Here is a 27698-nt window from a genome sequence, read left to right as displayed (position 1 = left end):
ATCCTGCTCAATGATATTAAACAGAAACCAGCTATTATAATCAGAAACCCTCTTTATTGGCTCCATTTTTCCTTTCTAACACTGGCTTATCCTGTTTGTACCATAACTCAGAACAAAAGTTAATTTTTAAAAAGTTTCTACAGGTATTAAGAGCGTTCTACTTTCTATTTAAACTCCATTGATTCGTTTTACAACAATAATTACAATGAAAGCGATACAAAGCTTTTTTCTTATTTTCATTTTTATTCAAAAAGAGCGACAACTTTAGGATGCATTAAACTACCGACAGCAAGACTAAGATGGAACGCAGCTAAAGGAGAACGTGAAGATATAATGCAACAATTTTTTTAAAAAAGTTTCTCTGTATCTTCAGCAACATGCTTTACCACTTTCTTCACAGGGCTTGTATGAAAATACCATCACATGCTTAGTGGTTTCTTAAAAATATTTACTATGAAATGTGTGAACTTATGCCAACTAGTTTTCCATGTTGCCACCTATGGGCCCATTGGTTTAAAGATAAAATCAAGTAGCCAGAATTCAACAAGTTATTTCTTGTCAGGCAGGCCCCTGCCACAGAAATAGGCTAATACTACAGAGAATCTTAAATCATTCATCATAGATTAAATCTCTTTCACAGTGTTTTAAATGGGATACTCAGATGCTAAAACACAACGCCACGAGCTGCTTCTTAGCTATAGGAACATGACATTTTTCTCTCAGAGATTGTTCTAGTTGATGGTTCAATGTACCTTGAGGCTCCTTACACTTATACTTCCTGTTGTACCAACCATTCAAATTTTTGAGACAATGGAATAACACTTATGTTGATCTTATCCTTACAAACAACTATTTTTACATAATAATAAAGGTTTTACATACATAATAAAGGTTGTTACTAGGACACACAATGTTCTCCTGTTACAGAAATAACAAAACCAAAAGTAGAATGCACCTGAGGCCTTAAGATCATCAAAAATAATCATCCTCTGATAGGAAACATGTCATCCAAAACACTTGACCTTATTACATTTGGCAGGGCTTTTGAAACAGCTGAACTCACCAGAACAGTTGTGATTACTCTATGGACAGATTCTGACACTCTTGCCCACTCTGGGAAGCACCCTAATCTTCAAAGAACTGGTGAATAAAAAACTTTATCAAAAAGCTGGCTGAAATCTGACATACAAACACTGCGATTCAATGAGTACTTTTTGAGGAACAGCAATACGAGATTCGTGAAACGCTAAAGCTCAGTAAGACCATCAGAGTCCCCCTCCTAGCGATGAGACATGCTACATTAAAATTCAAATCTGGGGTTTTATGACTCGAGATATCAAGGGAATCACAAGGCCATAGAATTTGAGGTCCCTTAAGCCATGAGCATTAACAAAGCAACAGCATACTGGTCAGCAGCTCTACTCTCTCCATAGAAAGCTGTTACTTTTGAAGCAACCGGATTAAAAACATTTGCCTACATTTACTTGCAGATTGAGTGGAATATTTTTACTAGCAAATGGGAATTCGGCATTGCATTGAGGGTAGAACCAGAAGAACACAGGAGGAGCAGAATGCAGACAGTCCTGGATGTCGGTTATTCTGTGCTTGTTAAAATCTTCAGGGCAAACCTACGGTCTACAGGATCTACTATTTATTTCCTATAAAATATATAGCCAATATATTATTCAAAATTAATAAAATATTCTTGAAGCACAACCCCCATGCATTTCTTTTTGAGCTGAAAATAGAATAGATAAAATGAGGAAATAATAAGCTTCAGATTTGTTATCTTCTTTGTATATCGACTTATGATCAATATAGAAACCCCCATTCCCAAATAGCCCACATTCAGCATTTAAAGGGAGTCAGAATTTTTTCTTAGCCCTGAAATCTGCTATGTCCTTTAATTCCCAATGCTACCTCTACAAACTATACTCTCTTACATAGCGCCAGTACTAAGAAGGGAAAAATTAAACACAAGGTATCACATGCTGATGCAGAGAGTTTCAAATATATTCACGATAACAGCCGCCCAAACTGATGTACAACAAAAATCAGATGTTATAATTGCTTTAATCAATGAAAGATCAGCAATCAGAATGTTACTTTCCACAGTCCAGATCTCAGAGGAACTCACAACCTTCCAGGAACATAAAAACTGGAAGAGACACAGTTATTCCACTGCTTACTCACATACACGATGCTCATCATTATCACACTCCTAGACCACACAACAGCAGCAGCGGAACAGCTATTTGTCTCCCACCCACCCTCAGTGCAGAAGAGAATCCCCCTGGGATATTAAAAACAAGTATAAAATATTCTCCTCAACCCGCAAGTAGATAGTCACTGCCTGTTTTCCCATAGTGTTCTGTCAGAACTGATGAAACTGCTGACCAATGGGACAATGATTTTGCCAAAGCCTGCCTTAGAGGACCACAAATTCTCCGTTTTCAGTCTTTAACAGACAGTTTCTACATCAATGTTTACGATCTAGCTTGAGTTTGGGATTTACTGTTCCGGCACAAACAAGTCTTTTAGACTCATTAGGTTCCATCTGGTCCTTCAAAAAAATATAAGAGCCTACATTTCCAGAATTACAACAGCCCCCTGACACAATCTTTCCCTTTTAGCCAACAGAACCGGCAAAAATCTACATTCAGATCGTGTCCTACAACAGCTAACAAGGTTTCATAAAACATCAAAACAGTACATAGAGTAAAGGCACAGATCTTGGTATCTGTATGTCCTCTTTACTGACATCTTCAGAGATTCAAGAGAAACTTGAAAAACTGTTGAGTAAAGGCAACAACACTTGGACAATTACATCTAGACATAGCGGTTAGGCTTCAGCATAAAACTCTTTTGCATTCCTTTTAATTAGCAAGAAAAAAGTAAAGATGCTTCAACATTTCTTAACTACTACCAAAAGTGTACTAGCAGCCCCAAATGATTCCTTCCTTTTCCTAGATTGTATTCAAAGTCAATCCAGATGTCAACTCCATGTTCTGATGATCACATACAGAAGGATGCAAGATGACCTCCCTCTCTCAGCAGAAACATGTGATGGTGGAGCTAGAATCAATCCCCCTTCTCCCAATTTACATAACAATAGAAAGAGAAATACAGGGCATTTTAGCCACCAGATGTCTCTCAGACTTTTGTTCAACCTGTCAAAGAAAAGCAGCTAGGAGCAAGGATTCTTTTCCTCAGAGAGATAATTAGTATCTCCTTTGAAGAAAACAACCTACCACTTACCTGAGAATATACGGTAAAATGACCATCAATCAAGAAGTCATCAACTCACTTTCTAACAAATTATAGCTCAACTTCTAACTTAATTTTCTTGAAAAATGTATCATTAGCATCAGTTGGTCTTACTAAGAGATGGCCAGCTTCTTCTCGTGGCAGAGGAAGGGCATGTGTTCTCACATTGCTGAATCCCTCTGGAGCACACAACCATTTAGTTTATGGTAGGCAGAAATATTTAAAGGCCATATATGACTGGAAAGGAATAACCTTTGTTTGAAAGGGATCTTTAGTTCCACAAACTCTTATCTCTGCAAGCATGCTACATACCATAAAATAAAAGATAATATCATTCAACATTTTGTTTCACTGCTTCTCAAATATCTCAATAAAATAACCTTCTTCCTGTTAATCCTCTACAAAACCAAAACTTTGGTAAGGCCAGAATTGTTCCAGATGCTACAACAAGAAGTAATAAAATGAAACAAGGTAACTAACCCTTTACAATAATCCACACAGTATGCATCTCAAACCACATACTTATATGATAAACGTGGTATTTTGAATGTTAATTAAATTGTAAGTATGAAAGCCTTAAGCAAATTTCACAAGTTAACATTTATCCGATTATCACAACAACCTGTTCCCAAAAGAGTCTCCTGATCACCTCCTCTTTTCTTGGGGGGTGGGAAGGGAAGGGGAACAGGGAAGTACCTTAGAAGAGGAAGAGTGAAAAACTTGAAAACTTGGCTTAGCTATAATGTAGCTTTTGGCCACTGCTGACTATGGATATTTTCAGTCTCTGAACTTACCCTCTAATCTAACTGTGAAGAAAGTTAATTCAACAGCATGCAGTACCCACCAAATACGGCTGTAAATTTTTTGGGAAGGAGGGTGATGGGGAGGTTGAACATATGGATGCAGTTAAGGTAAAAACAGATGTTTGTTACTTTTCTTTGCAGCAACACTCAGAAACTAAGTCAAAATTGCTTTTTTTTCATGTTTATGTCTGAAAGAACTATAAAATTAAATATGAGGGAGGGCGGGTGGAGGGGGAACTGCAGTGAGTGTCACAGAGAAAGAATGAAACGGTCTCCAGTTTTGAACTCGAATCCTGAAAGGAAGGCCCATATAGTTAAAAGGCAAGACATACGCCATTTAACTCCAGACTTAAAGACCCTTAAAGAGACTAGCTCAGAGTTGCTTTCATCATGCCTGCCCAGACACAAAACACCAAATTGTCTGAAGAGTCTAACATTACAGCATACCCATGAAAACGCACGACAAGCTACAACCTTACCCTTCGCTGCGAAGAGGCTACTTTCAGTCAACGTGCCTTTTACAGATCTACACTGAAGTCTTTCCAGTTACTTCTCAAATCTGTAAGATTTATTCGCCAAACATTTGAAAACCCAGGTGAAATAACATCATGCATTGTAATACTTATTTCTTTCAGCGTACGTGTTAGGGACAGAAAATGTTTTGGGTTCATCCTCCATCTTTCGACCCAGTATTTATGTCCAGAAAATAACAGCCCATGCAAAAATAATTACTTTGGCTCTCTGCCGCTCCTACCTCACTTTTCAATATTCAAAAAGGTTTACACACATGTTCCTCAGTGATTTCTATTGGCTTGAGCGATATGTAATTATGATTACTTGCTTTCCCACTCCTTCCACCCAGATGTTGCTTTACAGCACCAGAGAACGTAGAATATTTGACAGGTTTCCCCTCAGACAGCGAAGTTGAATGGCTTAGCAGCCAACTGACGAGCTCCTTTCCCCATGGGACAGTGATTAAAATCAAGCTCTGCTAACAAGTGATCAGAAAACCTCTTCTGACCAGATAGTCACTTACAGTCCTATGCTAAGATTCTTAGTTAAATTCCTCACGGACTACAGAGACACAGATAACGCTAGCCAGAGACCAAGCACGATTCATAACAATTAGATAAAATTGCTGAAAACAGGTTAAAGATTATAGAAGAGAAGCTCTTTGCAGCATCATCTCCCCTTGTTTCATAGCAATCCCCGCTAGATCAAGATTGTGAAAAATGGGCAAAATGTTTTTCTGACACAGGCAATGTATATGCTCGCTGACTGTACACCTGCCCTGGGGATATTGCACTACACTTGACCCAGGGAAAAAATACAGCACTCAAATGTTAGTACCATAAATTCACACGCTCCCATCCGCTGTTTTAAAAATAAAATGAGCAGCCTAATTTCTTCACGCCGAACCAGAAAAATCTCTCTCTTGTTTCGACTTCACAAATCAACCCCTTTATATTGAATCACTTCAATTTTTTGTTTTATCATTGTACTGTTCACTTATCATACGGGTTTAAAGAAAATTGCCTACACTGGCTTTGAATTCTAGCAAATGGCATGGGAGGGAAGGGAGCAAGGAGAGAAGAAATACTAAAGAGAAGATACCACAAGACCAAGAGTTACATACTGTTCTCTAGGTATCATTAAACACGCCTGCAAATTGCTTGTGATCTACCCTCTGCTAACCAAGCGGAGTGTAAAAGATGCCCGTTGCAGCCCACTAACGCAGTTACTACTTCAACTCACGTAACACAGGTTTATGGCTTCAGACCTGAAGCATGAGCAGAAATACTGTCAACAACCTGCAGAGGGGGACATTACTAGAGTACGCTGGCAAGTTGGTATGAAGTAGGAAGTGCACAACCTTTGCCTGCTGCAATGCATTAGGGATATGTGTAACAAAACTCAGTATGCCTCATTACACAAGAAAGCAACATAAAAGTGTAGAAATAAAAGCCATCAAATATAAATGAAACACAGGGGTGTTTTTTTCTTCCTTCCTTGTAGCTTCCTTGCAAGAAACACATCTGTTGTATATTTTTTTTATTATTATTATTATTTTCCGCCCCTAATTTCAGTTCCTTCTGTCTGCTCAAAATACCACAGTTATCTGTTTGGAAGTTGGTTACTAGTCTAATCACTCATATTTATTAAATCCAAACCACTATAGATACCTGGAAGGGGGAGGGGTTACCCTACACAGGATTTTTTTTCCTCAAGCTATTTGCGATTCAATATATGAATAATACTTTCTTCTGTTCGCATCACAGGCAAGTGTAGAAGGGAACACAGCACAGGATACCTCCCACCACACCTTTAAAAGCAAAACCACTAACCCATTAACTACATTAAGAAATTTTCTGTGAGAATAAAGAAGAAAAGAAGAAAAACGAAGTCTTTTTGTCCAGACAAATCAGTAGGACAATTACATGGCAGTCATTAAAGTAAACCAGGAAGTAATCACGGTTTGTGAGAATACAAATAGATCCCCCTCAGGGCCATGCAAGTTGCTCCAATCTGAATATATACATTCCAGGCATATTAAACAGAGGCATAGCACGGCCTGGCTGCAATCTCCAGTTCATGCAGCTGTCCGTCTACTGCAGCGTAATCCCAGCTGCCAATCTGAAAGAAACCAGTTAGTCAGAGCAGACACAACCAACAGAAACAAATGTCACTCAATAATGTTCAGAGGCACTGGGTTCATGGATAATTTCAAACAGTATCTCTGTCTGGAGCACTGATGTGCTCATTCAAAACACCTAAATCTTTGGCTACTGGAAAGAAGCAGATAAAAACACTAAACTAGAAAAACAGGTCTGGTAATACTTCAAAGAGACTGACAAAATAAAAAGGGAGAACAGTCTAAAAAGAAAGTTAAGATGAATTTAAAGACCCGCATATAAAAATGGATTCAGTACAAGCAAAACCCTAAGCAGCTCTACGCCTGGTTTTAAAAATATAACAGTCTCAATTTTATTTGAGCACCGAAACCAAAATTGCTTCATGTCTCTCTTCACTATGGCAGCTGAAGATTTCAAGAGAGCAACTCATTGCTTTCATTTAATCACATAGAAAGCAGTGGCATTGCCATGTGCAATACCTTGAAACAATTTCTGGCATTATTCATTCACTCCTCTAAGTACCTAAACGTAATCTTTAAAATTTGCTACCTTCACACAGTCTACTTGCTACTTAGCTGGCTCCAAATTTTCTGACATAAAACTTTTTCCTCTGGAAAAAAGCACTCAGTTCCAATCCGTTAGTGTTCCATGGAATTTCTTCAACTTTGATGCCATCTTTACTTATTAAATAAAAAAAACTTCATTAAAAGAAAACTTTTCACTCTGCAGGAGGTTAACACACTGATGTAAAAATCCAATATTTAAAGGTCTTTAAACTGGCACGTGTGATCCCCTTTCAGAGTCTGCAACAATTGTGAAACAGAAACACATAACTCATTTTGCTAAGCTAAGAAATAAATTTCTATCAACTAAGTCACAGCTATTACCTGCAAGATCAGACCAGCTCTTTTCAAGGGGTGGGTACAATATTACCTCAGATTCTTCTACTGCAATGAATGAACTTTTTGTTATCACTTTGTAATGTTTACCTGAGCTTTGATTTTTAGACACGACTTGACGAAAAGCACCTTCGGCACGACCTCAAACTTTCTCACTCAAGAAGCAGCTACTGTTCAAATATAACTAATAACTAATATAATACAGTTTGGTAGGTAAATACCACACCATATCCGCAAACACAGTGGGAACATTAACAAGCCAGACACCCAAGGCTGCAATGAGCAAATACAATGAAAACACACCAAACAAAAATTTTTATTTTCCTAACTACTGTGAAAGCCACTACAGATATTGTCTGGACTGCATAAAGAGCCTGCAAATAACTGAAGCGTGCTGATGACGCAAAATATAATGAAATTTTTGTAGCCTGTTCACTCGCATATTTGATTCCAGGCTAGATGACTTAGTGTATGATAACCGTAGCTATTATACACTAGTATATCTCATCCTTTCCACATATGGAAAAGAAAAAAAAAAAAACAACAGAAATACTTTCTATTCAGAAAAGTTATTTTTGAAGGATTATGAACATCACTTTTTTCCATCCCTTGTTTAACTTTTGATTACTCTTTCTTATTTCATGCCGGCCAACAAATATGTCAGCTATCTCAGACTGACCAGCCAGGCACGAATGAAAATGTAAAGAGCCCAGGGGGTCTCAAGGCCTCTCTGCCTCTGATAGATCCACAAGACAGGTCAAGCAAGAAGAGGTGAGGGAACTGACTGCGCTGAAAATTTCTATCCTTTGAATTTCAATCAGGGGCTGGGGCGGGGGGGGGGAAGCACTCGGAGCTGAAGAACTAATTTACATGAGTTACCTCCTTCCAAAAAGCTTTACTACCTCCAGACAAAGCAGTTGTTTGATTTTTATTTTTTTAATCCTTATACATCAGGCATCTCAGTCCTACTTTAATGAACTCTAAAATATCATTCTTTTTCCTGCAGGATAGAGAGGCAGAAGCACCAGCTAAGATTAGAAACTATCCTGTAACGAAGAACAAAAGAGAACGCTTGGGTCAAACATTTTTCTGGATCGAAACCTAGATGAATACTTTTATGTCTGTTTCTAAGAACTGTAGTAAATACGTAGGTTAAGACAAAGGGCAATAAACTCCCATTTGTCATGTCAAACTCTGGGCTGAATGGAATCAAAGAAGGGCCACAAATACCAGATATCACAGCAAACACGTGCTTATGCTCATTTTGCCTGTTTACTCCACCACCACAGAGAGGTCACAGTGTGAGCCGAGATGTGAGAATTAATAGGTAAATGATACGAACTGGTCACAGGAATGGCGCTCCTGTTCTTTTAACGCTCCTTTTACCAGAAGCAAACACTCATCTTTTCACGGGAAAGCCCTGATGCCCAGACAAGCAGATTTCACACAGTAGTGGTACCTGCCCGCCCACAACAGCATCGGAGGCCCTGGCTTCGCGACGCGATTCTGCTCTGCACACCTTCCCAGCAAAAAAAACAGGGCACCAGTTTGGTTGCAGTTGACAAGTGCACCTCTCATTAGCGGTGAAATCAGTGGGCTTCCTTTAAATATATTCTTAATTCTGGTTCCGTATAAGGGAATAACACAGATTTGCAATCCAAACTAGACCAATCCTTAACACTTATTTGGCTTTTCACACTGTGCTGTACAACGTCAAGCATGCCATCTGTGCAACACACTTCTGGCCAGAGAGGAGTCAGAGATTGTTTCTACAGTACTTTGAATTTTGCCTGCGTGAATTCATTACTTACTGAATTCAGCACATCTAAATTTACTGCTCTGTGACAGTATTTTATAATCACTTTATCCCGCTTTTTAAAACTCATCGCAGCCACAACAAAGACTGTTGCCCAACCTGCTAAAAACAGACTGATCGTTTTCCCAACTATTTAGTAAATGTTAACTATGCTATAAATACAAATCGTGTTTATACTTTGTGAAAGATTCACTGCTGTCAGAGTTCTCCAGCTGAGTTAGAGCTGAAATATGCTATTAACTCCCACCATGAACACAGCTAAAAGAGAGGCCAAAAATGCTTTCGCTGGGATAAGATATCAGATCTGCTACTGCTGTCATGGAACTGGGGTCATGTAAACTAAACATCCTTGTAACTTCTTTTGGAAAGCACAGAAGTCTCTCAAACTGTAAATATTTAAAAATAAAATTAGACTCATAAGAGATAGGTCTAAGATGCATAAAACTTACCCAGAGATATTAATCTCGGGCAACATTTAAAAGCTATTACCCATAAAATAATTTATCCCATATGCCTTAAAACTGAAAATAAAAGAATTATTTCCTCTCTTTATATAATCAGAAGTGGCACATTCAAATAACATACCAAATGCTATGTCCAAGCTGATTCTTCACAATTTTTGAAACTCCTCTGTTCATATGGAAATAAAACACAACAGTAGAAAGAAAGGTGCCGATAGAATGGAGAAAGCTGTGCTTCCTAATGTTAAACAGACTACCTTCATGTAACAAAAAGGCACCTTCTCTTCAAAGGAAGAAGTACAAAACAACTGAATCTTCTAAGGCTGAAAGCAAATCACTTAATCAAAGTATGCGGGGTATTAACTGGATGGGACATATTCTCGTATTTTTGGAACCATTATTGCTAATTTTCAAATCATCAGTCTTCCTTAATTACTGCCTACAAAGATCATATCAGATGATATTTTAAAAATTATTTGAAAAATATAGTTAGATGCTTTTGGATAAGCACAGTACAAAATTTAGTACGCTTCTTGAGGTTCAGGGGTTCCTCTAGTAAATCAATGACATATTCTCCAAGTAATATTTTGCCCTCCTGCTATTAACTTCATCTGTTTTCTTTATGCTTATCCAGTATTTACGTTAGCTACGTAGGGGTATCAGAGAAGAAATGGAACTCCGAGTGCATCCCAGATTCTTGATCATCCGTTGTTACACTATGTTAGAGACAATAGGAATTTCTGTTCTTCTGACCAAAACACTAATGGAATACGCACAAATCAGTCCAAGATACGAATTATTTTCTACGGATTGTGCTTCGCTTTTTAATCAGTTGCTTGTCTGAATGGCTTAGATCTAAGTGTACTTTTTTTTCTTTTTTTTTTTCCATTCTTGGACAGCCATTGCGAAAAGAGAGCAGAATTTGTGATAAGAAGGTCCTGTGAATTCTCTCCAGCACGGTTGGATGACATTTATCTGTGCTCCTGTGACTCCTTGCCTCTTCCATACAGGCAACAAAAAAGCCCTTCCGTGGCAGATCTTGTGACCGGGAGTTCCACGGATCAAAACATCGTGTTTAAGAACGAGTCAACAGAAGGTAGTCATATAGCACACCTCTGCTGGCAAATACCATATTTTCCACCAGAAAGAGATGTGATATTTACTGCTTGTCAACTGAGCAGCAACTTCCCTCTGCAGTTGTAACCTCCTTTAGCAAGACACACAAGTACAAGGATCCGAGTCAATGACAATGCTCCTAAAATGGCTCAAGGAAAGAAGAGGAGGATGAAGGCATGGTCTCTGCAGGGACGAGCAGTGCAGAGATATGCCAGCAGCTATACAGGATCTCTTGCTCTGCTTCTCCTGGTTGCAGTTCCCTTCCCCCACTGGCTGCGGCTCAGACCCTGCTCCCTTGATCTACTCCCCTCCTCCTGAGATTTGCCTTTGAATTATGCAAGCTTTGCACTCCCCAGGGTTTATCTGCCAAAAGGTAGCATGTGGCCCATGGTTTGCATTTTAGTTTAAAATTTTCTATTATAGCAGTCAGGTCCTTTCAAAATACTTTACTTCCTTTATTCCCATAGGCAGAAAGAATGGCAGGAAAAAATTGTTCACAGGAGTATGAGAGGATGTAAAAGTTCTACATTTTCAGTTTAAAAAAAAAGAAAGGTGGAATATGGTTTTAATCAAGTAGTTTTCCTTCCTAGACGAGTGCTTCCTTCTTGTAATATATATAACCTGACTGCCTATAAAAATAAAGGTGCCAGTTGGAGCCATTTAGGAGACCTAAGGAAATTCTGCATTAACCTAAACCCCTCCACTCCGCAGTTCCTTCCACTATTATTCTGTGTGTGGCCTCTCCTGATGAGTTAGGTCACCTATATCCATACATATATCTGTGAAGATACTTCAGAAACATGTGCATCAGAGGCTTCTCATTACCGATGCGGTCCAGACTTAGCATAGGCCATCTACGTGGAGAAACTGCCCTGGTTTAAGCATATGCTATTACTTCCATATGATACCTAAAAGCTTCAGTAACTTGCAACTCTCACAGTATACAGAAGATTCTCCTTATTTTAGGTTGGAAAATAAAAATATACTCTCTGCTACAACTGTCAAGGTTTAAAGACCCAAACCCTGAACCTTATCGAGAGGGGAAAGCCAAACGCATCCTCTTTGAAACCAAGAAATCAAGAGTAAAATTTCTGGTTTAATAGTTGCCTAATAAACAGATACTAAATCTGAGGTGTCCTGCCTGCCTAAAAATACTGTTAATCGTCCAGATCAGAAACTCATTTGGCCTCTAACTAGGAATTTGGTGGAGAAAAGAAGTAATATTTCCTGCCAGGCTGACTGAAGGAGAAAAATAAATGCTGATTGAAGCTGCTCAGCAGTACAGAACGTTAGCGCGGGTCCTCAGGGAGATGGATTAGTAAGCAGGAAGAAGGTGAGGCTGTCAAAGGTGCATGATAAATTCATTTAGCACATGGATATAGAATGAGTATGCACATAGATATACACACAAACAGATTTTTTATTACTTTCATCTCTACTTATAAGTAAAAACAGAATAACTCACCATTGGTGATGATAGTCGTTAAATCTCTGCACTGTCAATATCATATCAGAGCTGATCATATGGACCATTTCAAAGCATATACACACATTTGCATCATACAAAATTATGCTTTACAAAATAGACATAAATAGCAAGGGATACCTAATGAAAGAGGAATGTTTTTACTGTTTTACTGACCTGCTTAAAAATACTAAATAAAAATATTCCATTGGACCAATCTTCAAGTAACTCAGAACGGAAGTGCCCCAAGATACCATTCATTCTGCTGCCTGCATTCATCAGCATGTATTTTTGACACCATCAGTAGCATTTCAAAATTCTGCTGCTGCTAAGCTACTCCATTATTACCAACTCAACAACACTGCTATCTATTCTCCCTCTCCTTTTTTCATTTTTATACGCCACTCACTTCAGGGAGCATAGAACAACCCAAAAATAAGAAACATTGTAGTGAAGTACAATAAAAACACGACAAATTCCAAAGATTTGGTAACAAAATAGATTAATGTATTTATAGAAGTACGAAGTGAATGCGTCTCTAACTGAGATGATCCACACTTCCTGACAGATTTGTAACTTCCCTGGTCTTAAATTACTTTTCTTCAGGCTACAACACAAGTGGAACAAATCACAGTTAAACTGATAATAGAACTATTCTAGAAAAATTAAAAACTACATAAAAATTGTGTGTGGCAGACTGCTCTTTTGATTAGTATTACTTCAATTATGAGTTTCATAAACAATAGTTCAACAATGGTTCATTTAATACCAAAATTAAGAACAAATTGCACACAATGCCTAGTCTATTTTTCAGCTCATGCTTAAGCCTAGCACTTCAAGAGCATAATAAATACTCTTACAAGGAAGAATATTTCCTTGTCCGTGTAGAGTGGACAAACATTACCAATGAAATGAAAACATGCCAGGTGAACATCTAGTACTATTGGGTCATAACTGTTTCAAACTCAGATGAGGACATTTTTCTTAAAAGCCAAGTATCTCTTCTCTTAGCTCAATTAAATGTATTTATGTGCAACATCTATATTTTAGCTCAAAGCAGTCCAAGATGCAATCTGCAGACTGACGGCAACCCATGTAATGACGACATCCAGCCATCACTCTTGGGACTTAAGCCAGTTTTTGTGTACCCCTACATGCCCTGCACACCCCCCAACCCTTCCCACTGCACCCGCAAGCCAGCTACAACCCATAATGTCGATGTGACTTTCTCTACGGGGCCTGTCATGGTGCCCCAAACAGTCAGATGGCCAGTACATACAGAGGAAAAAAAAAAAAAAAGTCTTATTTAAAATAATAATTGCTTATCTCAGACTTTCTTTCAATAAGCAATAAATAACAAATACTGCAACTAGGATTAGCCCAGAATTCTAGTGAACCTCAAACCTAATATTTGTAAGGAGAAATGTCTTCCTTCTTGTTTTCTTTCAGTTTACACAAATATTCCCTGTTGGTATACACCTAGCCACCCTTTTAAATAAAATTTTTGGTAGCATTCATGTTACTTTGTTCTCAGAGACTCGGAATATTTAAAACAAAGTACCAGTTACATTTATTCTATAATTAATATACTTTCAGCTATACTTGATACCAATATATTGCCTGAACAGAGGATGTAAAACCAATCAAAAATCTGTTTTAAACACCCGCCGTGCCTCCCCTTTTTTAAAAAATACAGCTGTTTAGATGGAGGAGGGAGGAGCCTTTAAGCCCACAGTATCCTAAGGGATACTTTAGCAAATGGATTTTTCTGAACGATCCTGCATCTGAGTGAGACTACTGATCTTTCCAATGTTTAAATATTTATTTTTGCGTATGAAAAATATAGGACAAGTTATTATTAACTTGATAGCAAGCCAAATAAAAATAATGGAAGCGACAAAACTATGGTGTTTGACGTGTACTACGCATGCAGAATTGTATTAAAAGAAAGTTGTTAAAACTGCAAAAGTAAATTCAAAAGCGCAAGCCTAATCAAGGTGGCTCACTGTCTTCTGCCATTAAGATCCAGTATTAGTGAACAAAATGACTGCCCTCGGCAACCGAAGCAATCCTTGAACATTTAGTTTTATATTGCCACCCAGTTTGTGCTGAATCCAGGTGCACGAAGTTTAAGAACAACTTGCATGCTTGTTCTCTTAATTTTGCACGCTGTGACGACTCGTTCGGGCACCTTGCATTTGACTGGCCTGTAGCCAAACCACAAGAGAACACAAAGATTTGAACAACGTGGAGTCTTTACACTTTCAACACCGCAGCGGTTAACAAAGATTTTTCCTTTCCTATATTTAAAGTACAGACTTACCTCTCTCAATACGGGATCCGTTATTGAACTTAAATTAACAGCTCCTTCATAAGTCAAATAGTAGAATACGTTCAGGGACCTAACAGCCTCTGGCCCTTGCTGTTTGTAGCCAAAAATCAGGTCAATCCACTGGTGAAGCTGGCAGGAAACAAACTCACTTTCTAATGCCTGTAAAAAAAACCACACACAAAATATATAAATTTGAGTTTGCCAGAAAATATATGAACTTGAGTTTGTCATCACTAGTGGTAGTCGGAGCATTTTTTGAAGACTGCACAAAATTACCTTAAAAAGTCTAAGTAGAGAATTGATAATAGCATTTTAGACATTCTACCCAAAAGAAAGGTGGGTCCTGTGATAGACGCCAGTGTTTCATGCCCTGCTCTACTTCCCGCTGACCAGAAGACCTGGCTTTTTCACCTATAATAGCGGGAATAACAGAAAAAGCAGTTCTGCATTTATGGACAGCCGGGCTATGTGTTTATGAACTCTCAAGATGAAATTGTGCTTTTCTGTGTGATCTGCATGGTGAATAATAAGAGCACGATAATCTGATTCTGACAGACAGAGAGAAGATTGATAGACTCGGAGAAACTGAACTAACTAGGGATGTTAGGGTAGAAATTATTTAACGTGCTGGTATATCAACTTGCTATGAATTTTGTGCATTTCTTGTATATAACTCTTATACAACCTATACAGAAACAGTACTATGCTGAATGATTAAGCCACTTTTCTGAAGACGTTATCCAGTTACAACCCAATCCCCAAGACAAAAGCATCCAAACAATAATGAATCTCTCCATAACAGTATTACATGCAGTACAAAATAACTTAAAAGTCATTGTCATCTAAAGAGTTAATTCATCTAGATTCAATCACTAGCAGAATTTGCTTTCTCTATTTTATACAGAGGATCTAATGTATTTCTTATTCGAATGAGCAAATGAAACAACATAACAAAGTCTGATACCCTCTTCATCGAACCAAACAAATGGCATTTTCCTTGTAAAGGAAATTCCTAATTTTGAGCGGAGGAAGTTAAAATTAATCTGAAAACCGAGGAAATCACTCTGCAATTTGCACACAAAAATGATGGGTTTGTTTCATTAACCGATGCCTGAAAACAACATTTAAATTGACACATAAAAACAGCAATTGTCTTAATTTGTGTGGTGCACTCCACACAAAAGCCCTAAATATGTTCAAATTAGAGCAAGCTGCTTGATTGTCACTGCAGTCTCATGTCATATTAATGCATGACAAACATTAAACCATACACTTAAATGGCAATTTATATCATTTAAATGTTTACTGCCACACCAGATCATCACTCATTTAAATGTGACTTTCTGACAGCTAATTTCAGTTAATTTTCCTCGATTCACTTAATTAGAACTTTCAATCAAGAAAAGACCTGTACATATCTTCAACATAATATCATTCTTTTTTTATTATTATTTTTATCAGGAATCCCAGCTACGGAATTGTTGAAAGCATTCTTTAAAATGAATTACCACACAGTATAGTACCTCTTTGGATGATCGTATGGAAAGACCTTAGAACATATATGCTTAGACAGGATTTTTCCTTTCTTACTTTTTTCTTTTTTTTTTTTTTAAATTAAAAAAAAACAACAAACCAACATTTAGACACAGACACACAATTAAAACTATAAAAAACCACAAGCAGGCCAATTAAAAATTAATGATTTCAAAATTGTTTAATAAGATAAAACCAGTCAGGAGTCTCATGAGTGTCCATAATACTACAATGTGCAGCCATAAAATTCTACAGGGCTCAGCAAATGACAATGATAGGAATTAATTTTCTTGCTATCCTGCAAAAAAAAATTTAACCCTAGAATATACTTACTGTTATCATTACAACTATTTAATGTCAGGGAAAATAGTGTTAGGAACTGGTGATTTTATATATATATATATATATATATTTAGTAGGTGCAGAGGCTGTTCACATTTCGCTTTTCTTCAAAAGCTAGATTTCCAGTGGGTCATACTACCCTCACAAAGCATTTGGACATGAATTACCAAAGGAATATCACTCTGCAATCTCCTCAGATTAAGAGATATATTAATCTGACTTTTTCTTAAAAAAGCAAAACTAAAACACACTCTTTGCCTTTTCATGGAATGGGTGGGAGCCATCCTGAATTTACTTCTCTTTTTCAAGTTTAAAATTATTTACACTTGTAATTTATACAGATTGAAAAGTACATAATTTTCTTCTTCTCCCCCCCCCCCCCCCCCCATTAGGCCATTTATATTTTCTTTCCTATTTGCCAAATCACAAATAAAAGGGCTAAATGAAAAAAGACTACAGTCAGCACCAACACCCCAGACCCTGAAGGACAGACCAAACGTGGCACACAAATTCAAAGGCCAAGTAAGCTTGCCTGTCATTTCGGGTTCACAGTTAAGCTCTTGGTTGGAGGGAAGTGCTTACACTATGACACAATCGATGGAGGAACAATAGTTAACAGTCTGCTTAATGATTAAAAAATAAAGCAGACTTTCAAGGAAAACAACAGAATGTACCAGCACGTGTGACGCACGTTACAGCCACACTGGTACAGACTATTTAAGTATGGGTACTCCTTAAAAAAAATATCTTAGAAGTGAAAAAGTTCCAATTTGCGTAACTACCCAGTTCTAAAAAGCAAGGTTGTTTTTTTTTATTAAAAAATGTTACTGCTAGCATTTACCTCTTGCAAAACTAAACCAAGGGTATCAAATGCTAAGCGTTTAGGATTACTTAAGCATCTAGGACAGCCAGTGCTCATTAAGGCTCAAGTTAAATACGGCATGCAGCGATGGGATACTAACATCCTTCCCATGCTGCTCTTAAAGCAAACCAATCAATTGTTAGCACTCCCGCAGCAGAGCAAGTACATCATTTACTGCCTGCTCTGAGGAAAATGTGCAAAACAAGAAAATCCTCTAAAATGTCCAGCATAATACAGTAATATTCAATCCTATTGAGTTATTGTAAAATAAATCAGTGACTAATGCCCAATTGTTAAAGGATCAAACAAGACCGTGAAAAGACCGTCACGTGAAGCCACACACAAATTGTCAATTCTGTCCGCGGGGACTCATATTAACTTTGACAAACTGTCTTGGGGCTGATATCTGTTTCTTTAATGAGATCTATTAGGCAGAGACTAAAGCACTTGAGATATGCTAAAAAGTACAGTATACAGATGTCAAACACAAACACCTATTAGTAACTTTCATTTCTCCATTCCCGAGGTAGAAACGCTTCAGACACATCAACAAATTGAAGCTTTGCTTTTACAAGGAAATGTTAGTTTATTCACAAATATTTTTCAAACGCACAATCTGATGTCACTAAACACGAGCAACCAAAACTACTTCAGGAAGGACTCTGAAATTCCTTATTTTATGTGCATCTTTTTCTGCTTTGTTTTCTGAAAGGAATGAACGGAGACTAATTTCCTGCTAGCAACCAAAAACTATTATCAGTCTAATACCGATACAAATGATTTGGTAAAACATGGTGGGAACGACAAAAACATAAAACTAGCAGGTTAGGAAAGATTTTTCCTTTTTCCAGTATAAATACTCTATCCACTTATTGTGATATATTTTTCCCAAACAAGATTATACCCTTGGAATCAAGATTTGTATCTTTAAAGTGACTACTATTGGCTTTTACCCTCTACTTTTCTCTCTGGTTTAGATTATGTAATGACATATAGCATAAGAAATTATGTCTATTAAAAAGGAATATATACCGTGCTTGAGATTGGGATGTTCAAATGCTGAAATCAGATGAAAAGATTAACTGTATTTCCTTTCACCAGCATAGATATTTATTCTTTATCAGGCTATTCAGAAATAGACCACAGACTTGCTTGCCTTATTCCTACGCTGATTAAAGCAATCTTTGAAGCACAGCATAAAGCGTGCCTGTAACTCCTATCGGCAAGACAGAAAAGAAGTCCAGTGTATACAAAATGTGTTTCGTATAGTTAAAATGAAAGTAGAAAGTTTGATGAGAAACCAAAACTGCTTCTCCTACATGAATAATCTTTCCCATTCACTCAATTAAAAAAAAACAAAACAAAACAAAAAACAAAAACCACCAAGGAATATACTACACTGGCAAGTAAGAAACTACAAATCTCAAGTACAAATAATTGCCTATTACCTTTAATGGGCCAAATATTTTAATTCCTCTTTGAAGTAAGTGATTTCCTTTGAAACACTTCAAGTAATTGAGTCTCTTTTTTTACATACCATTTCAAAAACATTTATGGATGAGCAGAAAAGCATGATTTAGGATTTCACCCACTTTTAGCACAAACACAAACTCAACGTGAAAAATACTCCTCTTGAACACAACGAAGCACCCGCATAACTGCAGTACCAGGTAGCTACTTTAAACTAAGCACATATTGGGGCTGGGAAGTATTGCGTGCACATACATTTAAAAAAAAAAAAAAAAACAAAAACAAAAAAACCCAAAAAAACCCCCAACAAAAACCAAGAGAACCAAACAACTGGAATTATGTTTGCATGTGCAGGCTTTCAGACACAAGTTGGTAATGCTGCTTTAACATTGATATATGACCTTTGTAAGTTACAATGAAGAAGGCTGGTTTTTTCAGCCTAATTAGAACTGTTTCAAATTTTCCTGCTAAATATATGATAGAAAGTCCTTTCAACTTTTCTTTTTTTTATTCTAGAGTTTCTTTCCATGTCAACCTTGTTCCAATCAAAATATGTTTTGAATTAAATTATTTTGATTCAATATGTGGATCACATTTCACTTCTAAGATTTAAAGTCCAAAAAGGAAAAGTTTAGGCTGTTCAAACAAAGCAAAAGCAGCCACTTTGCGGAAAGCTATTCACATTTACCAAGACTGACAAATTGTTTGTGTGCACCATTAGGTCTAGTTTCTGCAATAGTTGCCAGATTTCCTGTCCTCCTAATAACATATTAACTCTTGAAGTGCTGGCTTTATCTTTTGAGGTTTCTCAGTAACCACCAGTATTTAAAAGTAAATTACTAAACACACTTTCACCGGCAACACTATTTGATCACATGGGTAGACATCTGAGAAAGAAAAAAAAAAAAGTATAGAAAGCTATTCGAAAGATATTGAACTCAAGCCTGCCTTGAAGATATCAGGAGGAGGAGGAGGAGGAGGACAGCGGACGTACTAAGGAGAAAACTCCCGAGTTCTGCATGAGGTAATGCAAATTTCAAAAAGACGAAATGGACATCAAAATTGTTTACATGCTTGGTGGTTTCTAATTTGCTAAATAAATGTTCCAAGCAAATGCATATAGTTTTATTTACTGTATTTTGCAATTTGTCTTAAACATGAAATACTTCAGAAAGTGTACAGTTACTTTACAGCTTACGTTATAAGAACTATCTCATTTTTCCTTTGTTTGTGTGTGTTCCAGAAGTGCATTGCCAGTGTATTCTTCATTACTGTTATAACCACAGTTAGCATTTTACTTTATTTCTCTACTCGGTTACCAATACCAGGATAAAATAGAGAAAGAACTCTGGAAAATATAATCTTAATAAAAAGATTTAACTCAGATGGTTTGCTGAAGATGTCTGATCTTATAGAACAAAGGGTATCAACAATCTGAGAAGAAGCTCAGACAAAGGAGATCTCTGGAAGATAAACTTCCCTTCCTCTGCTCCTTCGACTTCTCTGTATCTAACACTAAGTAATGACAAAAGAGAAAATTTGTGTAATGGTGTAACTTAATGAAAAAGAATCTTGTGGCAAGGTAAATTCTACCTAAGCAGCACATGAACAACAAAAACTATTTTGGAATCTAGTGACTCAAACTTCTACCTGAATTTATGCACTTATGACCAAAATAAGCGTGAGTTAGTAGCATGTTTCACTAAAAATCTAGAGCACTCTTGCGTCTTTTGGTGATTTCTATATTCACTCTGCAACTGTTTTTTTGTAGTTTAAACGGATAAGTCAGACAGCTGTTATGTATTTTATAAAATGAAAGCTACATTTCCTTTGAAATTCGGCTTTAATCTCAACTGAAATGTCTATCATTAGGTGCCAGGAATAAAAGATTTAGGTGAATATGGAAACTTGCCTTGAAGAGTTTTCTTATGGAAAGCTACTCCTTCCATAAAGGGCAGTGATCACCCTTAAAAAAAAATTTCTTAGTATATCCATGATAATCTGCAAATTTGCGAGCAATATTTTAAGGCAAAATTGCTGCAATTTTCCATGTACAGGATACAGATAAACAGACCAAATGTTGCATTTTTGTCATTTAGTTTCAAAGTTTAGACATCTAGCTTAGGTGCCAACAGTGAAAACACTTACACAGCTGTTTATCTTTACTCCTGTGAGCAATTCCACAGCCTTCATAGTAGAACAACCCAGGAAGGTGAAGTAAAGCACTCTGGCTTTCAGGCTTAGAAGACAACCCAAGCATACGGCTGTTAGAACATTTGGAGAGCTAAACTTAAAAACACAAACTTCCAAAGATGACACTGCAGTGCAGAGAAACTGAAAACAGGTTAAATAAAGCCAACACGGGTCCCAGAGCAGTGTAGTTACAATGTCACGCACTGAATAGGGGCTGATTTGCCCACAGTGAATGTAATTGGTATATCCTTTTCCTCGAGCGTGCACACCAGCACTCAACAGTTAATGAACTACAAATTCACATGTTGGCTTACCTCACTTGCTCATATAGTCCACCGGACATGGTTGTGACAATACTAACTTCCCCATTGAAAAAAAAGAGTGGGCAAAACCTGTCTCAGCCAACTAGCTCCACGAACCAACAGATGCTTTTCAAAAGGCATACCAAGAATGGCCCCTTCCTAATTGTTTGATTTCTTCTCAGAAGAATTGTGATAGGAACAAAAATGATCAGGAGGTCTCTATTAAATTCCCCTACATGAAAAATAATACATAAAAGCGATAATTAATTACAGTTGCGGAACCACACAAATGGCTATCGTTACCCATAACTGTAATAATACTGATGTATGTGACTTGTATTTGTCCTTCCCCGGAGACACACAGAAAATCTAACCACAACTGGTTAAACCATAACCATTTATTACTACAGATATGGCTAAAAGCAAGTATTTATAACACCACAAGGTGTGCTGATTTCTCCGCCATTTCCACCTCCTCCCATTCCACCCCTCTCCATTTTTTGTCCACGTTTAAAATGTCTGCTAGGTTGTTAAAGGATTCTCTTCTCCAGAAGAGTCAGCAACATCCCGAGGCCAAGACAGTGAATGAAAATCCCTTTTGAAAATCCTCAGACACAGCACCAAAAGGAGGCAGGAAGCTCCCTCCTCCCTCAAATTCAACAATTCCTCTCCCAGTTCTTCCAGCACTTGTTTGCATGAAGACTGACAGCCTGGATCTGGAATCTATTACCCATGGAAGCACAGGCTGTTAAACACACAGCTGACAGTTGGCTCAGTCAAATTAGTTTAAATGAAGCTTTGTGTTAAAAAAAACCCAAAACAAAACAAAACAAAAAACACTAAACACACAAATCCCCCAAGATACGACTGTATTTCACGCTGCAGTGTTGTGCGCTGATGGAGCTGACTGAGCTGGCAGGGAAGCTGTGCCATCGTGTCAGCATCCCGCGCTGCCAAGCTAACGTAACTTTCCTCTCAGAAGGTTAATGCAGGTCTACTGCTTCTAACACTACAGCTAACTTGCATACTTCCAGCCGAGGGACTTCTGCGTGGCATCTCCTTGAGCCTTGTCAACACGATGAGAGTTGCTTCCGAATGTCAAGTATTAGCCAAAGACAAACGGAAAGGTCCTACACACTTCCGAAAGGGCATTTGTCATGGTAAAGAGTGATTCACGTTTTCATGTTACAGATTCCTTCCTGTTAAGAGAGAAGTGCAAAACACACACTACAAAACTTTAAACCATGTAAAATTTGCTTTGCGGTTGAATAAGCTTTTTCACTAAAGCTAGAAACAGGCCAAACTCTGAAATTCAGGGAAGTGTTATGATTAGAGTACATGTACCCAGTGATGGGGTTTTAGCTTGCTTACACTAAATGAATACATAATCGTACTGTAACGTATGGCGAAACTTAGTGAATGCAGTGTAGGTCATGAAGTTTTAGAAAATATCTGCTACATTAACTGAACTTGCATGATCAAAATGCAAAAAACGTTTATGTGAACACAGACAAAACTACACTTGAAACGGCTCTCATATTAAGTTTCAGGCTGGGTACCACCATCCCATTTAATCCTCAAGTTAAAGTTTAAGCCTACGTATAGTGTCTGGTTCATGACAGCCCAATACACCAAACTGGGAGAAACTCATGATTTTTTTAACATATTTTACACCTAAACTGCAGTTACATTTCTTCCTTCTGATTTACTCTGTAAGCCCCAAAAGTCAACTGTTGCTTTATTTTTGCACTCCGTTTCAACAGCTCGCAGCATTTATACTGTGCTTTGATGTGTCAGTCGTATCTGCAATTCACAAGAACCGTGATGATCAACAAGTATTAGTATGCATGTAAGAGGAGACAGAAATGGTTGCAAACACATGGTCTTCAAATCACTGCAAACAGCACAAGCAAACATCTTAGAAGAGTTGTAGAGACTAATCTAATTTGTCTTTGAAGCCAGTTCTGGGAAAAAAATGTTCTAGAAAAATTTGTTTAAGATTAGGAAATGGTATGACAAAAGGTCAAGGAATTTAAAATTTAAAACACACTTTAGATGCAAGTCAGGCAGACAAGTCATTTCAATCTTGTCGTTTGACTTGCCTGCTAATTCACAGAATAGGAAGCAGTCAAGAGCTTTTGGAGAACAGAACACAAGATTTACAAAGGCAATTAGGGTACCACATCTGAATAAATCAAACAGTTACAAAAATAGGAAACAGCACTATATCATCACGTGGCACAAATGTGCAACCCACTCTGGGGCTAACACGCACAGATAAGCCTGAATTTGCTTCCCTGCCATGATTATGAACAGTGAAGCCCTGATCTTTTAGAAAGACATTCTGAGTGGTTGCTTAGGATGACAATACAAGGTATGTTTGGCAAGGACATCAGGCTCCTTAAAACTGGCATTTAACTGGAATGACAAAGATCATTATTTGACTTTAAAAATGACAGAGAAAGGAAGAAGTTGTGCATCAAAGACGTTATCAGCTTCTATATTCAACATTTAAGAGAAAAATCAGATTTGTGGGAGATACCATTTGGAAAACGAAATGCTCTTTTGCAAACTTGCCCAAACACAGCAGATTCTCATTTAACATCTTGTTCTGGCACACTTGGTAAGCAAGCTACCAGGAAGTCAGAATCCAGACGAACTGGTGCTCAGGGCGGCTCACCTTCTATCAAATACCCCAGGACAAGAACTTCCACAGCCTCCTGATTAAGGAGAACACTGCCCTACTCTTGACTGTTTGTCATGCCCTGTCCCAGTGGATCTCCTGGGCTGCCTCCTGCTCCCTGGCAGTAGTTTGGCTAGTGCTGGAATTTGTAACAGAACAGAGAGCTCTTAGGAGTCTGGTTGAATGCTTGAAAGAAATCAAACTGAAAATGGACTATATCTGTAAATTACTTCTTAAAATGTCCATCCTTAGAAAATGCAAAATCTCTCTTTTTTATTCTAATTTCATCAAGCATTGCATGTTGAGTTTCAACTAGTTTTGCTCATAACGCTTTCTTGTAGATAGTGTAATTTCTTCTAGATTTTATTCCTTTCTTTCACCTAAACTGCTTCAAATTTCCACTATGACAGCTGTACACAGAAAGACAAGTGATATATTGAGTATATTGAGCATGGTCAGGAAATCGAGGCGTAAACACCTCCAAGTGCAACAGACATCCTGTAGCCAGTTGAGAGCAAACTTTTCATAACCTTTATATTACTCTGCCGTGAACCGTGTTAGTGGGAAGGGCGTAGGAGATGGATAGTATTAACATTCAGAAGTTATATGCTGAAAAAGCATATGGTCAGTTATTAACATTTTAATGATTTTTTTTTTCCATTTATAAGCTAAATAAGATGCTAGAAAACCCTAGAATTTTCCCTTATATCAACAATATTATTTTTTTCTTTAAAGAACACAGCCTAAAACCCCCCAACATTTAGAAATAAAATAAAAATATACTGCAATGAAACAGTATTTAACTTCCATGTTCCAAATAACCATTTAATTCAGAGGCTGAAGTCCCAGAGACAGCACTTGCTCTTTCCAGGGCAAACAAGCAAGCAACTATCTATGACTTCACTTCCCAGTATGGAAAAATAACAAGTTTAAAAAAAAATACAACCCCCAAAACAAACACAACGTTGCGCAATGTTTTTAAGTAGTAACAACCGAATTACAAGGTTTTAATCAAATAACATTTGAATAAAAATACATAGGCTGACCAAGAGTAAAACTAATGGTGGTGTGTGTATGGTTGGACTCGATGATCTCAAAGGTCCTTTCCAACCATGAAGATTCTAATAGTTGGGTTTTTTTAAAATAAAAATCCCATACCTAGGGCCTGCAAGCTTTCTTACCCAGAGTAAGGTGAGCACAAGGACACTATCAAGTCCTTGCCTCAAAGTCAGGGCTGTTGAGAACCACACTGGCCTGACCCTACCCAGGAAAGCTACAGGTCCCCAGAGTTCCTCACCATCACCACCACACAACGGAGCAGTTAACTGCAAGCGAGGGCTTTACGTACCTAGCCCAAGCGATATAACCTAAGCCTGAAGTTCACCCATCGGCACGGCATAAGGCAAATTTACACCGCTTTTAAAAAGAAGTCTGGATTTTCAACTCTGGCCTTTAGTTTGGAGGACAAGCTGCTTTTTTTTTTTTTTGGGGGGGGTGGTGGTTTGGGGGTGTTTTTTGGTGGTTTTTCGGTTGGGTTTTTTTTGTGGGTTTTTTTTGTGTGTGTGTTTGTTTTTTTTTCTTTAATGCCAGTTATATGCCAAACAGCAAAGAAACCTTTTTTTTTTTTTTTTGTAGGATTTGGAAAGGAAAGAGGAGGAAAAAAAAAAAAAAAAAAGGCGCATTAAGCACACAACCGGCCTGATGCCGAGATACAGGCCAGGGGCCAGCCCCATCCCTTCCCTCGCCGAGCAGCCCTGGGGGGGACGGGACGGGACGGGACGGGACGGGCAGCCCCGGGGAGGGGGGGGGATGTTCCCGCAGCGGGAGAGCCCCGCAGAACATCGCTGCCGCAACCGCTCGTTCCTTGCAAGAAACAAAAACAAACAAACAAACAAAAAAAAAGCGCTTTTTCAGCACCCCGCGGAACCCTCTGGGGTTTCCTCAAGGAGCCGCAGGCGGCTGCCAGGCGCCCGCAGACGGCGGCCGCCCCCAGCCGCTCCTTCCCCCCTCCGCGCAAGCAAAAGGCAAGCAGCAAGGCAAGAGTTAATTGGGGCGGGAGGAGGGGAGGGGGCACGGGGAGTTAATCAGGGAGCATATCCACAGCCAGGCATGGAGGGGCCTCGCTAATGAGCCTCAAGTACCCTGCAGTGGCTTTCAAACCTAACTGGCTTCAAACGATGCCACCCCGTGACAGAGTACTGCTGGCCATACGAAGAGGGTGATTAGAATAAATGACTGGAGTAATTAACTCTGATTGGAAACCACCTGACTGGAAAGAGAAGCTAGGAGCTGTTTAGCCGATGGTCTTCTGGTAGAAAAAGGAAGCTTTCCTTTACTCCAGTGTTTGTATGTGCTAAAAGAGCTCTTCCTTTCAAATAGGTATGTGGTGGCACTAATGAAAAGCAGCTTTCATTCAAGGGCCTCCCCATTCATTCTGAAAGGGGGAGAAAAAAAAAGCTTCAAAGTAGAACTAATTTACTTCATCCAAACCCCACTTTGGGGAGCCTGTAGTACGTATTAACACCAGAACAAAATATTGGTTAAAAGAAGAAGACTTTTCATAGGATGTTAAACATTTTTAAAGACACCTGCAAGTTATCGGTTTCTTGTTTTGTTTTGGGTTTTTTTTGTTGGTTTGTTTTGTTTCTTTTTTTTTTCCAATGCAACTATTAAGGCCTTCATAAAGAAATCCAGCCTTTGCATTTTCTATTTTTCATGCCCGTGTTGGCAAATTTTCCGAAGCGTGGACGCGGTTCATTCCCTCTAGCGGTGGGAACTTCGGTTTTTGCGCTATGGAAAACAGCAACAATTTTACATATTTTTTTTTTTTTTGGAAATGGGATTGGCAATCTCCAGCAGCCCTTAGGCAGGAAACATATTCGCTGCACACTGGCTTTCTCTGCCACGCTATCTTGCCACTTTATTTTACAAAGCAGAATTACAAAGAGTGAGGGCATTACTACCTGCTGTTTTACAAGCAATCAGCAATTCATTGTACCAGTGTTGTCCTGTACCTGCTGAGTAAATGCTTTAAAAAAGTTCCACTAACTGCCCAGTAACAACTACAGTATGGTAGCAAAAGCAATTCACCAAATGTTTATACCGAGCCTCTGATTTATTTGACAGCTTTACACCTTCAAGACATGATATAATTAAATGTTTTGACAATGAAACAAAAATTGTATAAATTAGAAAGTCGTTAAAGATGTACAGTATCTAAAATTAAAATGTAGTTCGGGTATAAAATACGACTTCTGAAATGCTCCTATAAAATAGATAAAATGTATTTAACTTTTGAGGAGTGATTTTTTTTTATCCTTGGAGTTTCTGCTACTGTAGTAAACTGTTATACGTCTAAAAAATCCCTAATTTAATCACTGTATGAATGCAGTTCAAGAAGATTAAAAATGCAATTCTATGTTATTTTTAAAAGGCGATCAAATCACGACTTAAGCAAAAATAGCGGACCTAAAATATTAGGAGACTGTTTAAAAGTTAAAATACTAAGCGGTATCTAAATT

At 38.0% G+C, this 27698-nt stretch overlaps 1 protein-coding gene across 5 annotated transcripts in view; it reads right to left on the bottom strand.

The window, feature by feature from the left end:
• Window positions 1-27698, bottom strand: part of LRBA (LPS responsive beige-like anchor protein) — a 414612-nt gene that overhangs the window by 43088 nt on the left and 343826 nt on the right. For all 5 annotated transcript variants that reach the window (XM_063335812.1, XM_063335808.1, XM_063335810.1 and 2 more), the window contains one exon: window positions 14784-14951. In XM_063335812.1, the coding sequence (XP_063191882.1) occupies window positions 14784-14951 (168 nt within the window). The remainder of the gene's footprint in view (window positions 1-14783; window positions 14952-27698) is intronic.

The sequence above is a fragment of the Chroicocephalus ridibundus genome, chromosome 5 (assembly GCF_963924245.1).
Source record: "Chroicocephalus ridibundus chromosome 5, bChrRid1.1, whole genome shotgun sequence".
NCBI classification, from domain to species: domain Eukaryota; kingdom Metazoa; phylum Chordata; class Aves; order Charadriiformes; family Laridae; genus Chroicocephalus; species Chroicocephalus ridibundus.
The sequence above is the reverse complement of the archived record's forward strand: the minus strand, read 5'-3'. Positions and strand labels throughout refer to the sequence as shown.